This window comes from Chelonoidis abingdonii, chromosome 2 (assembly GCF_003597395.2).
Source record: "Chelonoidis abingdonii isolate Lonesome George chromosome 2, CheloAbing_2.0, whole genome shotgun sequence".
NCBI classification, from domain to species: Eukaryota; Metazoa; Chordata; order Testudines; family Testudinidae; genus Chelonoidis; species Chelonoidis abingdonii.
Window position 1 is genome coordinate 283948373 of NC_133770.1, and position 15364 is coordinate 283963736.

Below are 15364 nucleotides of genomic sequence, written 5' to 3' on the forward strand. Positions count from 1 at the left end.
CTGAGCTATCCTGCCCCTCAGATTTTATAGATCTCTATCATATTCTCACTTAGTCATCGCTTTTTCAAGCTGACAAGTGCCAGTCTTTTTAATCTCTCCTCTCATGTAAGTTGTTCCATACCCCTAATAATTTTTGTTGCCCTTCTTTGTACCTTTATCAATTACAATACATCTTTTTTGAGATAGGGGGTCACCAGATCTGCATGCAGTATTCAAGATGTGAGCGTACCATGGATTTATATAGAGGCAACATTATATTTTGTCTTATTTTCTATTTGTAATGAGGCAATGTGGCCTCCCTCTGAGCCAGAGGGGGAGGAAGCACCCTCCATGCCCAAGTGGGCGGAACCAGTTTTGACTCTCCTCTCCCACTTGAAGGGGATAACAGGAAGTATAAAGGGTGGGGCCTCCAGCTCAGCTGGTACTGAGACACTGAGGGTTCCCAGAGCATAACCTACAGTGTTTGCCCAGTCTCTGCTTAAGGAGTCCAGGGGTTATAGACTGTTGGCTGTTCAGCCCCTGCCTAAGGACCCAGGCATTCACACTCCCGGGAGAACCTGTTTCTGCCTAAGAGCCAGAACTGACTGCCTATCTGGGGGTTTAACACCTAACTTGCTGATTACCCTAAGAGTAAGCAGAGATCCCGATGGCGTAGTGAGGCGACGTACCCTCCTTCTGACCCAGAGGGGGAGGGACGACCACCCCCAACTACACTAACCCTTTTCCTAATGGCTCCTAACATTGTTAGCTTTTTTGACTGCCACTGCACATTATGCGGATATTTTCAGAGAACTATCTATAACGATTCCAAGATCTCTTTATTGAGTGGTAACAGCTAATTTAGACCCCATCATTTTGTATGTATAATTGAGATTATGTTTTCCAATGTGCATTAATTTGCATTTATCAACATTCAATTTCATCTGCCATTTTGTTGCCCAGTCACCCAGTTTTGTGAGATCCCATTGTAACTCTTTGCAGTCTGTTTTGGACTTAACTATCTTGAGCAATTTTGTATTGTATGCAAATATTGCCATCTCACTGTTCATCCCTTTTTCCAGATCATTTACGAATATGTTGAACAGGAAAGGACCCAATATTGACCCCTGGGGATATCACTATTTACCTCTCTCCACTGTGAAAATTGACTATTTATTCCTACTCATTGTTTCCTATCTTTTAAACAGTTACTGATTCATGAGAGGATTTTGCCTCTTATCTCATGACAGCTTACTCTGCTTAAGAGCCTTTGATGAAGGACCTTGTCAAAGGCTTTCTGGAAGTGTAAGTACACTATATTCACTGGATCACCTTTGTCCATGTTTGTTGATCTCCTCAAAGAATTCCAATATACTGGTAAGGCATAATTTTCCTTTACAAAAAGCTATGTTGACTCTTCCCAACAAATCACATTCACCTATGGGTCTGATAATTCTGTTCTTTACTATAGTTTCAACCAGTTTGCCTGGTACTGAAGTTAGTCTTACCAGCTTGTAATTGCCAGGACTGCCTTGGAAGCCATTTTTAAAAATTGGTGTCACTTTAGTTATCCTCCAGTCAAGTGATACAGAAGCTGATTTAAATAATAGGTTACATACCACAATCAGTAGATCTGCAATTTTATATTTGAGTTCCTTCAGAACTCTTGGGTGAATACTATCTGATCCCGATGACTTATTACTGTTTATCAATTTGTTCCAAAACCTCCAAAAAGACATCTCAATCTGGGACAGTTCCTCAGATTTGTCACCTAAAAAGAACGGCTTAGGTGTGGGAATCTCCCTCACATCTGCAATGAAGACGGATGCAAAGAAATCACTTAGTTTCTCCGCAATAGCCTTATTGTCTTTGCTCCTTTAGCACCTCAATTGTCCAGTGGCCCCACTGATTGTTTAGCAGGCTTCCTTCTTCTGATGTACTGAAAAAAATTTCTGCTGTTACTTTTTGGTAGTATGAAGGTTATCAAGTCATTAGTTTACCACCTTTCAACTTACCTAGCCTTTGAGAAAATTCATAGAATTTCTTTAGCTTGCCTACTAGTGGAACGACTGCACCCCATGCCTTCTCCTGCAATTTTTCGTCAGTAGGATGCTGTATTGCCTTGAAAATTGAACACATGGAAAAAGGAAAAAAAAGTCACCTCACTTAATAACAGGAATCAAGACTAGGAAAGTTTTCTTTCATTCGAAATATGTATTAAAAGAGGTTGATCAGAGGTACTGATGGAAAACAAAAGAAGGGAGCATTATTCTTTAGATGGTGGGAAGAGAACAGTTTCTCCGGACATTATGGTTGCAACCAGTGTCCTATTATGAGTCAGATTTTCATTGAAAATTATAAGTGGTATCTTTTATCACATACTGAACCTGTTATGTACATTCTTTACACATACACAATGAAAATAATTAAGAACATTTTATGAACATGATACTTTATAGGATGTAAATGCTATTATACAATTAATTATATGTAGATGATTTTTAAGTTGCCTAAAATACAAAAAAAAAAAAATAATAATTTACACAGTACTATCTACTTGGTCAAAATAACTGCTTTATAGGGATACTCCAAGGGAATGAGTTTATCTTAGTTTGATGATCATGGCCAGTACACAGAGTTAGTTTCAACTACAGCAATCAGTATCAGGTAATGGGGATGAAGAACCAACCACCTTTAGCTCACGGAATTTTTATACAATCAAGTAATACTCCTGGCAGAATCTGACACCAGGGAAAAGTGACTAGATATCTCAGGTAGTTGAGATTTTTTGGTGTTCTGACAGTAGTGCTGTGCCAGAACATTTGATATATAAACATACTATATTAATTGCAGTTAGCTTTGCAGTATTTTGTCACATTTTATAGGAAAACATTTGTTCAAAAATTAAACTGTATAACTGAGTTCTAAAATAGCAAGTTATTCAACAATGTCAATCAAGAACAACATTTGCTTGTATTTGGAATTTTGCTTAAAAGAGGAACACTATTCAAATATTAGCTGATGCCATTTGTACTTTTCAGATCATATAATGAGAAATTCAGATATGATATTTCATGCAGAATATTAGTATAAACAGTATATTTAATTCTATAAAATTATTTAAAAACATTTTACTGCAGTAAATATTAAAGTTTAGAGTAATTTCCTTTCTCCCCAAAACTAAGAGGAAGCATAATGCATGCAAACAATCTTATTGATTTTTTTCTTCCATACTGTAAGGTATTTGAGGGATTTAATTTTCTTTTAAAATGTCTCCTAATCTTAACCTTCCCTTCCCAGCCAACTTAGATAAGAAGTGTACATATATCACATATATCTTACAGGAAGGGTAAGGAAATTTTGAAAATAGACACTCTTGGAAAGAGTTGCTGTGTAAGATACCAACAGGCAGGAAGTTTAGAAAGTCTAATGTTCCGGCATAATATCTGTGAACTGATACACTTTTGTTTTCATGTGTCTAATTTACACTGGTTACTACATTGTTTTACTTCTTGTTCACTGTTTTCTTACATGTCTTGGTGCAAACCTTGTGTTTCAGTCATTGCTTTTGAACTAATTCTTATTATTTGTAAAAAAATGTTAGCTGATTTCTAACAGTGTGGAGGTATAAGGTGGGAGTTTTTATACTAACACTCCATTTCTCTCTCCTTCTCTGGTTTTCATCATTGTGGACACGCTCAGATTACTCAGTGGTGTCCCAATACAATAACTCCTCACTTAAAGTCGTCCCGGTTAACACTGTTTCATTGTTATGTTGCTCATCTATTAGAGAACATGATCATTTAAAGCTGCGCAATGATCCCTAATAACGTTGTTTGGCAACTCCCTGCTTTGTCCACTGCTTGCAGAAAGAGCAGCCCGTGGGAGCTTGGAACCAGGGTGGTGCCAGCAGTTCATATTTGATAATGGGCTCTTCAATCTAGCAGAGGCAGGTATAACAAGATCCAATGGCTGGAATTTGAAACTAGACAAATTTAGACAGGAAATAAGGCATAACTGGAAAGCCATAATTTTTTTTTTTTTTTTTTTTTTTTTTTTTTTTTTTTAACAGTGAGAGTAATTAACCACTGGAACAATTTATCAAGAGTAGTGGTAGATTCTCCACCACTGAGAATTTTTAAATCAAGACTGGATATTTTTCTAAAAGATCTGCTCTAGGAATTATTTTTGGGGAAAGTTCTATGGCCAGTGCTACCCAGGCAGTCAGACTAAATGATCACAATGGTCTCTTCTGGCCTTGGAATCTATGAACATTGAGGTTGTGGTCAGCTTTGCATTAAGAGCTGTTCAGGTCTGCAAAGTCTGACTTTTTTCAAGTCTATTTTTCTTTTAAAGAAGTTGGACTTAAGAGCAGACCAGAGAAACACTGTGTAGTGCCTTTTTAAACTCCACTGATGGTGATGTGTATATAAAATTAGTTAACAGGTCTAGGCAATTTCCATAGGCCTTTAGTTACTTGCAGTAGGGTTACCTCTGCAGAATAGCTGTCATATCGGCTTGGCTGAGGACAACAATAGGACTTCATATACTTTTGGGGCATGGTGCATTGAGCTGAGAACTATGAATTCTCTAGGAATGTGAGTACTGCCTGCTCCACCGCTTTATTGGAAGCAAAGAACAACTGGAACAAGCTATTAGAGAAGGAAACCACTACTCCAAATATGATTCTAGTTCAGACTATTAAAATGTATTATGGGGGCATTTCTTGTCTCTCAAGATTTGCACAGCAATTTTTCTCAGCGAGTAAAAAGATGACTCCAACTGCCAGTCCTGCAAACTTACCTATGAATCTGAAAGGCAAGTTATGTTCTTTCTGGCTCATGCATTATTATAAGTAACAAAGATTCTGCAATTTCATCTTAGTTAACAACCCTTACATGTGTGGTCAGAAAATCTTCTATAGTCTCCAAAGAGGTGTGTTAGCTTGCAGTGGTAAATAAGAATAAAAAAGTTGTTTTAGTGAGTCAAGTCACCAAATGTTAATGAATACACCCAGAAAGCAGATCTCTGTCTCAGGTTAGTGACCCAAGATCCAGCAGCAAGAATCCTGTTAAGATAAAAGCTTTTGAGGAAACATCTTTTTATTACGCAGCTATGTGCATTTAACATAAAATTTATTGAAGACAAATATGGTAGCCAATGATCGTTTTTAAAATCACATTTTAGAGTAGAACCATACTTCAAAGTAGTAATATTTTCATTTCAGATTATTAATACAATAGTTCCCGCCAGAGAAGCTGAACATCAGCTCTTATCTATCTGTTCCGGGTTATGTACACCAATAACACTCTATAGAATTGTGTGTATGATCACAAAATATCTAACGATGCTTTACCTCTCGTATTTCGTGGCCAGCTCCTCTGTATGACTGCAAGTCTTCCAGGATTCCTTCTGCATCCTTTAGCACTACATTCACCTGATTATAAATTTCCTTTTCAGATTCTGTAGGTTGGGCATCTAAACAGTAGGAGAGCATATTAAATAATTTAACTGCATGGGTTTTTAAGAAGTCCATTATGATCTATAGGACAAAGTTCCTAATGAATTCTTGTTTAACTATTATTTCATTTATTGCATAAAGCTACCACTATATCTCTGAGAAACTTTACAAAGATAACTACAGTCATGTATATTCCCCCATCATTGTTTGGATTTGGAACTTTTCGTGTCTGAGGTCTACAGGCAGCAGGGATGTTACAACCTTCCAGATTACCACACATTATTAACCATGGTTAGTTACTATTTTAAGGGTTTTTTAATTAAAATTTACAGGTTTTAATATGTTTTTATTTATCAAACCATACTATGATTTATTTTCACCTTTAGGATGCAGTAGGAACTCAGTGGAAGAGCCACAGGTAAGTTTTGGAAAGACACGCTGATTAAGGATATACCAAAAGTGTTATAAAACAAGGTAGTCTTATCTATTTTCATTTTTAAAAAATTGCACGCTTTTATATATTTTAAGTTTTTGGGAGAAGGAACTGTATTTTTGTGTATTCTTTACAGCCCTGTGCCCATTCTCAGTTCTGAATATATTAAAATATAAATACCAATTAAGGCCCAGTAATCTAATTGGTCATAAGAAGATCCATTGTAATTGTGTCAAAGACAGATGCAACAAATTGTTAAAACCACCTGTGCAGACTCTCCTGTATACTGTCTATAACTGGGATATATTGTTATCCCGCATAATAGGATAATTAAATCTCTTTCTTTCAAATATAAGACACTCTCCAACTCTGGATATCATTTAAGTAATGCTATATTTGCCTAATAAACATAAAACTAATTCATAAAAACAATGTATGTTTTAAGAAATGTCGTAACATTTTTGTGGTCTAACAAGTTTTGTTTTATATTTTTTTTAAATATTTAGGAGTATCGTCCCTAATTCAAATGTTTTATTTAATAAATTATTTACCTGAGGTGAGATCAGATTGTGAGAAAAAAAGTTATAAAAGAATACAATTTTGGATCCCTTTATCATCACTAACCGGTAATTATGGTGTCAGAAAGAAAAGCTATTCAGACTAATGAAACTGGTCATTATTTCTGAACTCTGCAACTTTAACACTGACACTATTTCTTAGCTAGCTACACTGGCAAAATGAGTTAGGAAATAAACTTTCAAAGTACAAAATCCAGATAATTATACTGACCAAATAAAAATTATTTTTCTAGTAAGGATTATCTGCAAACAATTGACCACTAATGCTTATATTTCATGCTTTAGGTGCAGCTAGGACTGTAAAAGTTTAATATAAGTAATCAATACCACATTAAAGGTAAATTAGCGTAAAGGGTCTTCTCTCCAAGAACGCTGATGGAAGTTGCGCACACCCATTAACTGGAGTGCACATCCGTTAATTTTACACATTGTGGAAAACAGTTTTAATGAATGGATTAGGATGGAACAAAAAGGTTACACACACATTGTCTATCTGATTTTGGTATATTCAGTTTTGTTAAACCACAAAAATAGGACACCTATGTTAAGTGTATAAAGATGGGGCATTGTTAGCAAGTGCACCTAAGCAAACCTTGCAACAGCTTATTAATACTTAACATTCCAATATTAAGAAGTCTCTGAACACAAGGAAGCTTGCTGCTCCCTTTTTAAAAAGGAAAAAATAGCACCACATTGATTAGGCCTTGACTACAGAAATAACTGGCCAACATTTTTGAGACTGTCATAGAAAAGTCAGATTTATAATTTCGAAAGCTGCTGAAGACTGCTGTAAGAAATGAAGATAAAAAATGGGGGGAAATAGCAGACAGGTAAGCAGCAGTTTACTATTAACAATTCATGTACAAACATGAAATGCTATAGTACATGGAATACTATAGGACAGTACAGTCGAATATAAAGCTCTGTAGCATTCCAGTGTATTTGCATTGTTAAATAATTCAATCAAGACTTGCCACTTTGGTTCTCTTATACTGAATACATCTCCTATAACCGTAAAGCTTTTCCATTACTCTTCCTTGCTTCATTCTCCTTATAAAGGGTGCTCCTTCTAGACACTGACAGAGTAGTAGAAGGATTTGTGAAGATACTAGCCAATGTCATAAATTCTACACAGAATGGATATGCTGAACTGATGCATTAGGGTAGATTATGCTCTTCATTTCTGAAATCATCTGAGGTGACACCACCCAGATATTCATCTCTGGGGATTGGAAATAGGGCTGTTTCAGTTAAGGGTCTCTGGCTATGGAGCTCACTCCCTCAGGATGGTTAGGGCAGTGAATGAGGAGGAGGAAGGATTTTTATGCCATGTTCATTTTAAAGACAATCATTTAATGACTGGTTGAATTTATCTATGTCATGTACCCAGAACAGGATGAGGAGTTGATAAAATTGTTCATTCTAAAGCAAAGCTGAAAGAGCTCCCACTCTTGCTTATATAACAAGATCAGGATTCTACATTTCCCTTGTAACACCTGATGACAGCAAAAACCCCAAAAGCTCTCTGCAATGTTTAAATAGTTGAGGCTGTCAGTTTTTTCTGGGGGAAATTACAACCTTAGATCTTTCAGGTAAACAGGCTAACTTCACCTTATACTTGCTGTTACCAATGCAGTCCTGGGATGCACAAACAAGGGAAACTTGAGTAGTAGAGAGATTATTTTACCTCTATATTGGCACTGGTGTGACCACTGCTGGAATACTGTGTGCAGGTACGGTGCCCATATTTCAAGAAGGATATTAATAAATTAGAGGGGACTCAGAGAAAGGCCATGAGAACGATTAAAGTATTAGAAAACACGCCATATTGTGATAAGCTAAACAGATTAAGCTCTTTGAGTCTAACTGAGAGAAGGTTCAGAGGTGCAGTTTACAAGCATTTACACAGGGAACAAATATTTAATAATGGGTTCTTCAATCTAGCAGAGAAAGGTATAACACAACCCAATGGCAGGAACTTGAAACTAAACAAATTTAGACTGGAAATAAGGTGTAAATTTAAGATGAGAGTAATTAACTATTGAAACATTTTACCAATGGTTGTGGTGGATTCTCCACTACTCAGAATTTTAAAATAAATATTGGATGCTTTTCTAAAAGATATGCTCCAGAATTATTCTGGGGAAGTTCTATGGCCTGTGCTATACAGGAGGTCAGACTAGATGATCACAATGGTCACTTCTGGCCTTGAAATCTATGAATTTGTGTTTCTAAATTAGAAGCTAGAAAGACTGACTCAGCTGTTTCAAGCAACTGATGAGTCCTTTTAGAGCTAACCTTCAATGAATTTTAAAATTTAATTGGTTTTGGAATGCACTAGATTCAATATATATCTAGGAATTGAGAAAAGCTATATAGTATTGCACTGAAGTAACAAAACTAGTAAGAATATGAATGCTGTCACACGGGCTGAATAGCAGTTGAAGGACAGTACATAAGAGTATGACAGACAGTTTATCAAATATGGGGGATGTGGGTGCCGACTGTAGTGCCAGAAGTGAATCTAAGTTAAGAGGGACAAGGATTAGCTAGGATAGTTTCAACAACGAAATTGAGCACCAAATAATTTATGCTGCATATCAGTAAATACTTCCCTAATGGCAACTTCTATTGCACTGTGAAATATTCTCCCCAGAAGCAGCATCAAAGGAGACAGGAAAGAGAGCTATAAAAACAGGAGGTTGAGTAGGAGTTCATAGGGGAGAGAGAGAGAGAGAGAGAGATGGAGGGGGGGAGGGTTCCCACTCTTCTTGACAGGAGCTTAGGAAGGAAAGCTATGACTGCTACAGAGACAGCAGTGCTAGTAACCCAAAGAATGGAAGAAACAACTAAGATGAGTGGATGTGGAAGCCATGGGATTTACATTATTCTGGAGTGAGTGCTTGGATAAAGTGCCACCTGAAGATCTGAGGTTTGGAGACACTGCTAGAAACTATGATTCAGTTTTGAAGGGGAATGGAGTGGATGATGGAGGGAAGGAGAGAGGAGGCTGAAGGGAAACCTCAAGACTGAGATGGATGCTGGATCAGAGCACTGTGAGGTAGACGGCTGGATGAGGAAAGTGCCCAATGAAAGCACGTGACTATGAGAACAAGGCAGAGGAAAAGATTGGCTAGCGAAGTAGAAACAGATATGAGGAATACCTTACTGAGTTGGAAAATAAAATGGAGACAGGCAATAACAAGATGAGAGAGCAAGGAAGAAGAGAAGAGAAGCTAATCCTACAATAAGAGGGAAAGACAATGGAGATAGCCAGAATTCAGAGTCCCAGAAAGAAAGAGGATGATGCACAAAAGACTGCAAGTGAGAAAAGAAGACAAGATGACTTGCTGCTAGAAACAACAGAGAAGGGAGAAGGCTGGAGAATTGCACCCATACCAGGAAGGGGCAGGTCTACTAATTGGGGACTCCCTCATAAGAAGAGAAACAGATAGGCCTGTAACCAGAGCTGATCTCAAGAACAGAAGGATGTGTTGTCTGCCAAGAGCTAAGATACAGGATGTGGTCCTGAGGCTAAAGAAGATCCTAATGGAAGTGGGAAAGAATCCACTGATTGTCCTTCATGTCAGAACAAATGATATTGCTAGTCTTCCTTGATGCGTCTCAGCAAAAATCTGTGCTAGGCTGGGAAAGACACTTAAAGAAATGGAGGCTCAGGTGATCTACAGTGGGATTCTACCCTGTCCCTAGAAAAAGAGAGAGGTGAAACAAGACTATGGTTATCAACAAATGGCTTAGCCAATTGTGCTATAAGAAGGGCTTTGGGACATTCAACCACTGGGAGGCATTCACAGATAGAGAACTGTTCTTATGGGATGAACTCCACTTGAACAGGAAGGGAAATAACTTCTGGGATAGACGTTGGGACAACTGATAAAAAAAGCTTTCAACTAGGAATTTGGGGGAGACAGTTGGGAGTTACTCATGTAATCTCCACATGTTATGCTAATACTGAATGGTAGGAAAATTAAGTAAAAGATGGAGAAAGGAACAACAAAGGGTAGGAAAATAGGCAACAGGAGGAAACTGTCAATAATGAAAACAACAGTCAGGTAGGCTGTAGCTACTTGGGCAAGGAATCTGGTTAAGGCCGAGCAGAAACAACTAAGATGTCTGTACACCAATGCAATGAATATAGGTAACAAAATGGAGGAAATCTGAATTACTGGTGCAGGAAGTGAAACAGATATTATAGGGAAAATGGAAACATGATGGGATAATAATCATGACTGGAAAACAGGTATTGAAAGGTATGTGCTGTTCAAGAAAGACAGAAATAAAGGGAAAGGAGGTTGAGTAGCATTGTGTATTAATGATGAGGTAGACTGTAAAGGAATCAGAGGTGATGGAATGGAAAAAATGGAATTTGTTTGGGTCAAAATCACTTTGGGAAAGAAAGGTAACAGAGGTTCCGGTAGAATAGTGCTTGGGGTCTGCTACAGACCCCCCCAAGATCCAATTTGGATATGGATAGAGTCCTCTTTAATATTTTTAATGAAATAAATACTACACCTCTACCCTGATATAACGCTGTCCTCAGGAGTAAAAATATCTTACCATGTTACAGGTGAAACTGTGTTACATCGAACTTGCTTTGATCTGCTGGAGTGCGCAGCCCCCTCCAAGCACTGCTCTACCACTGTATATCCGAATTTGTGTTATATTGGGTCATGTTATATCGTGATAGAAGTGTACTGGGAATTGTGTGATTATGGGAGACTAATTTCCCAGATACAGATTGGAGGACAAATGTTACTAATAATGTTAGAAACCAGATATTCCTGGATGTGATAGCTGACAGATTTCTTCACTGAATAGTCATGAACCAACAAGTGGAGAAGCCATTTTTGATTTAGTATTGGTAAATATTGAGGAACTCACAGAAAAAACAGTTTCCTGCTTTTTGTAACTGTTGTTCTTTGAAATGTCCTGCTCATGACCCTTTCATTCTAGGTGTACGCGTGCCCACGTGTGTGGGTGTCGGAGATTTTTTGCCTTAGCAGTATCCATAGGGTTGGCAGTGGTGCCCCTTTGAGTGCTGTGCTCATGCGCCGGTATATCAGGCACCGCTGAACCTACACCCTCTTAGTTCCTTCTTGCTGGCAAATCCGATAGATGGGCAGGAGGGTAGGTAATAGAATGGACATGAGCAACATAGCTCAAAGAACAACAGTTATGAAAGGTAGGTAACCATTTTTTCTTCTTCAAGTGCTTGCGCATGTCAATTCCATTCCAGGGGACTCACAAACAGCACTGCCCTGGTGAAGCCAGCATCATCCCGGGCCTGCTGGGTCAGTGCATAATGGGAGGTAAACATGTGGACAAACGACCAGGTAGCCACTCTACAGATCTCCTGGATCAGCACCTGGGTGAAGGTGGCTGCAGATGATGCTTGAGCTCTAGTCGAGTGTGCTTTAACTACTGCTGATGGAGGCATACTCACTAGCTTATAGCAGTATCAGATGCAGGTTGTGATCCAGGACGAAATCTTTGAGCAGACATAGGGCAACCTCTCTTTCTATCTGCCATGAACAGCTGCGTTGACTTACGGAACAACTGTGTCCTAATCGATACAGATGGCCAGTGCTCTCCGGACATCCAGGGCGTGTAACCTGCGCTTCTCTTCGAATTTATGGGACTTCAGAAAGAAGACTGGTAAGAAAATGTCCTGGCCAGTATGAAACTGGGAAACTACCTTGGGAAGGAACATCAGGTGCAGTCACAGCTGGAACTTATCTTTGTAAGATACCATATAGAGTGGTTCTGACTTAAGTGCTCTGAACTCAGACACTCTGAGGGAGGACATAACTGCCACCAGGAACGCAAACTTCCAGGAGAGAAGGAGAAGAGAGCAGCAAGCCAAAGGTTCGAAGGGAAGCTCCATGAGCCTCGACAGCATGAAATTCAAACCCCAGGGATGGATAGGATCATGGATGTGGGGGTAAAGATGCTCCAGACCTTTCAAGAACCGGGCCTTCATGTCATGAGCGAAGACTGACCTGGTTTGGAATGGAGGGTGGAAAGACAAGCTAGGTGGACGCTGACTGACGACAGGGACAAGCCCTGAAGTTTGAGGTGCAGAAGATAGTCTAGAATCACCTGCAGCGAGGCCTGAGATGCCTGGATGTGCCGATCTGAGGCCCAGCACATCAATCTTTTCCACTTAACCCAGTAGGTCGCTCTGGAGGAGGGCTTTATGCTACTCAGTAAGAACTGCTGCACCCGGCTTGAGCATTCCCGCTCTTCCACATTTAGCCATGCAGCCACCACGCTGTCAAGCGCAACACCTCCATGTTTGGATGCAGGAGACTGCCGTGGTTCTGGGACAGTAGGTACAGTTTGAAAGGGAGCTGCAGCAGCTAGGCTATTGAAAGGTCCAGCAGCATGCTGAACCAGTGCTGGCAAGGTCACTCGGGGGCTATCAGGATAACTCTCACCCTGTCCTGTTTGATCTTCACGAGGACTCTGTGGGGTCAACAGCACTGGCTGGAAGATGTACATCAGGGCTCCTGGCCACAGAAGCAGGAAAGCATCTGACAGGGAACCCTTGTCCATCCCTTGGAGTGAACAGAACAGTGGCATTTCCTGTTCTGGTGGGAGACGAACAAGTCCACCAGTGCAGTTCCTCACTTTCCCCTTGCCCGATGATCCATGGCCCTTGTTGCCCAGTGCCAGGGAGCCATGCTTTTTGGTATTTTTGGACACAAGCAATGGGAAGTAGTGCCAGGGGCACACTGCACATGGAGGCTGAGGTACTTGGTGAGTCCTGGCAGGGTTGCATGCAGGGCAGAATCCCTGAGAAGAACCCATAGCCAAATAGCTCGCTCCTTTGTGTGTAGGGCCAGAAGTTTTTACAAATTCAGCATTTATCTCTAACATGTGATTTCCCCTAAGCACTTGAGGCAGCTGCCATCGGGGTCACTTCCAGGCATAGGTCTGTTGCAGTCCACCCAGGGCTTAAACCCAGGTGACGGAGGCATGCCCCACCTGGGGCGAAGTCCCTGCTGGGACACTAACTGCTACCTACACTTAACAACTACTTCACACTAACTACTATAAACAAACTATTCATAAGGCCCTAAGGCTCAAAGTCAGTAGACGAAAAACTGCTAGCCCTTGCAATGCAAGGAAAGGTTTTCTGACTAACCACCATGGGAGGTAAGAAGGAACTGAGAAAGCATAGGGTTGGCGGCGCCTGATACACCGGTGCATGAGCACGGCACTCAAGGGGGCGCCGCGGCTGACCCTATGGATACTTCTAAGGCAAAAATCTCCTACAGCCATGCACGTGGGAGCATTTACAACTAGAATGGAATCAACATGAGAAGCAATTGAAGAAAAACTGCTTGTAGAAGACAATCAAAAGCTATGTGCATACTACCACTTACTGTGGTATAATGTACGTCACATAGGCATGTGAATAAGCCACCTCTCTGAGCGATGTAAATTACACTGACCTAAGCATCGGTTTGTACAGCGTTATGTTGGTTGCAGAGCTTCTCCTACTGCCACTCGTTGGGGCTGGAGTAATTAAGTCGACAGGCGACCTCTCTCCCATCAGTTTAGAGTGTCTGCACTAGCACCGCTACAGTGGTGCAGCTGCACAGGTGCGACTGCACTGCTGTAAGCTCTGTAGTTTAGTCATAGCCTTAGTTCAAGTGATCAAGAGTTAATTCAATTTAAATTAAACAGAAGGATAAACAAAAAGGTCTTCAACTAGGGTCCTTGATTTCAAAAAGGGGAAACTTCAAAATAAAATTAAGGGAAGTGGACTGGACTGAAGAACTCAAGGATCTGACTGTGGAGAAGGCTTGAAATTACTTTAAATCAAAGTTGCAAAAACTATCTGAAGACTGCATCCCAAGCAAGGGGAAAAAATTGTAGGGAAAGGTTGAAAACCTAACTGGATGAACAAACACCTTAAATAGGTTATTAAAAGAAAGCAGAAAGTCTACAAGGAATGGAAGAAGGGATGGATCAGCAAGAATCTCTTGGAGGTCAGAAAATGTAGGGAAAGTGAGAACTGACAAAAGCCAAGCAGAGCTTGACCTTGTGTAGGAAATTAAAACGAACAGTGAAAGGTTCTTTAGCAATACACACAAAAAGAAAACAAGGAAAGGAGGAGTGGGACAACTAACCACTGAGGATGAGGTGGAGATTAAAAATAATGTAGACATGACCCAACACATGGGATGAATATGTTGCCTCCATTTCTAATAAGAATAATGAGGTGCTTGAGGACAGAGGGAGGGTGACTAATGGGCACAAGGATATGGAAGTAGAAGTTACCACATCCTGCGTGGAAGCTGAATTCAAACAGGTTAATGGGACCAAATTGGGAGACTTGAATAATGTCCATCCAAGAATATTAAAGGAACTGGTACATGAAATTGCAATCCCAACAGGAAGGATTTTTAATTAATCCAGGACGCCGGGGTCATACCTTCTGATTGGAGAACTGCAAATAAAATACTTATATTTTAAAAAGGAAAAGAACAGTTATCCAGGAAACTACAGGCCCCTTAATTTGACCTACATTTTATGCAAAGTCTTAGAAGAAATTCTGAAAGAGAGAGTAGCTAAAAATATAGAGGTAAATGGTAACTGGGATAAAAAGAACATGGTTTTACAAAAGGTAGATCATGCCAGACCAACCTGATTTCATTCTTTGAAAAGATAATCAATTTTCTGGACAAAGGAAATGCAGTAGATCTAATTGAGCTGATTTTCAGTAAATCATTTGATACAGTTCCACATGAAATTAGTTGATTTGGAGAAGATAGGTATTAATGTGAGAACTGGTTAAAGGGAAGATTACAACAGGTCATACTGAAAAGAGCACTGTCAGGCTGAAGCGAAATTACTAGTGGAGTTCCCTCAGGGATCCATCCT

At 39.7% G+C, this 15364-nt stretch overlaps 1 protein-coding gene across 10 annotated transcripts in view; it reads right to left on the reverse strand.

Moving 5' to 3' along the window:
• CYRIB (CYFIP related Rac1 interactor B) overlaps window positions 1–15364 on the reverse strand; it is a 159632-nt gene that overhangs the window by 19865 nt on the left and 124403 nt on the right. For all 10 annotated transcript variants that reach the window (XM_032762903.2, XM_032762905.2, XM_075063241.1 and 7 more), the window contains 2 exons: window positions 5336–5457; window positions 1995–2100 (listed from right to left, as the gene is read on the reverse strand). In XM_032762903.2, coding sequence (XP_032618794.1) covers window positions 1995–2100; window positions 5336–5457 — 228 coding nt within the window. The remainder of the gene's footprint in view (window positions 1–1994; window positions 2101–5335; window positions 5458–15364) is intronic.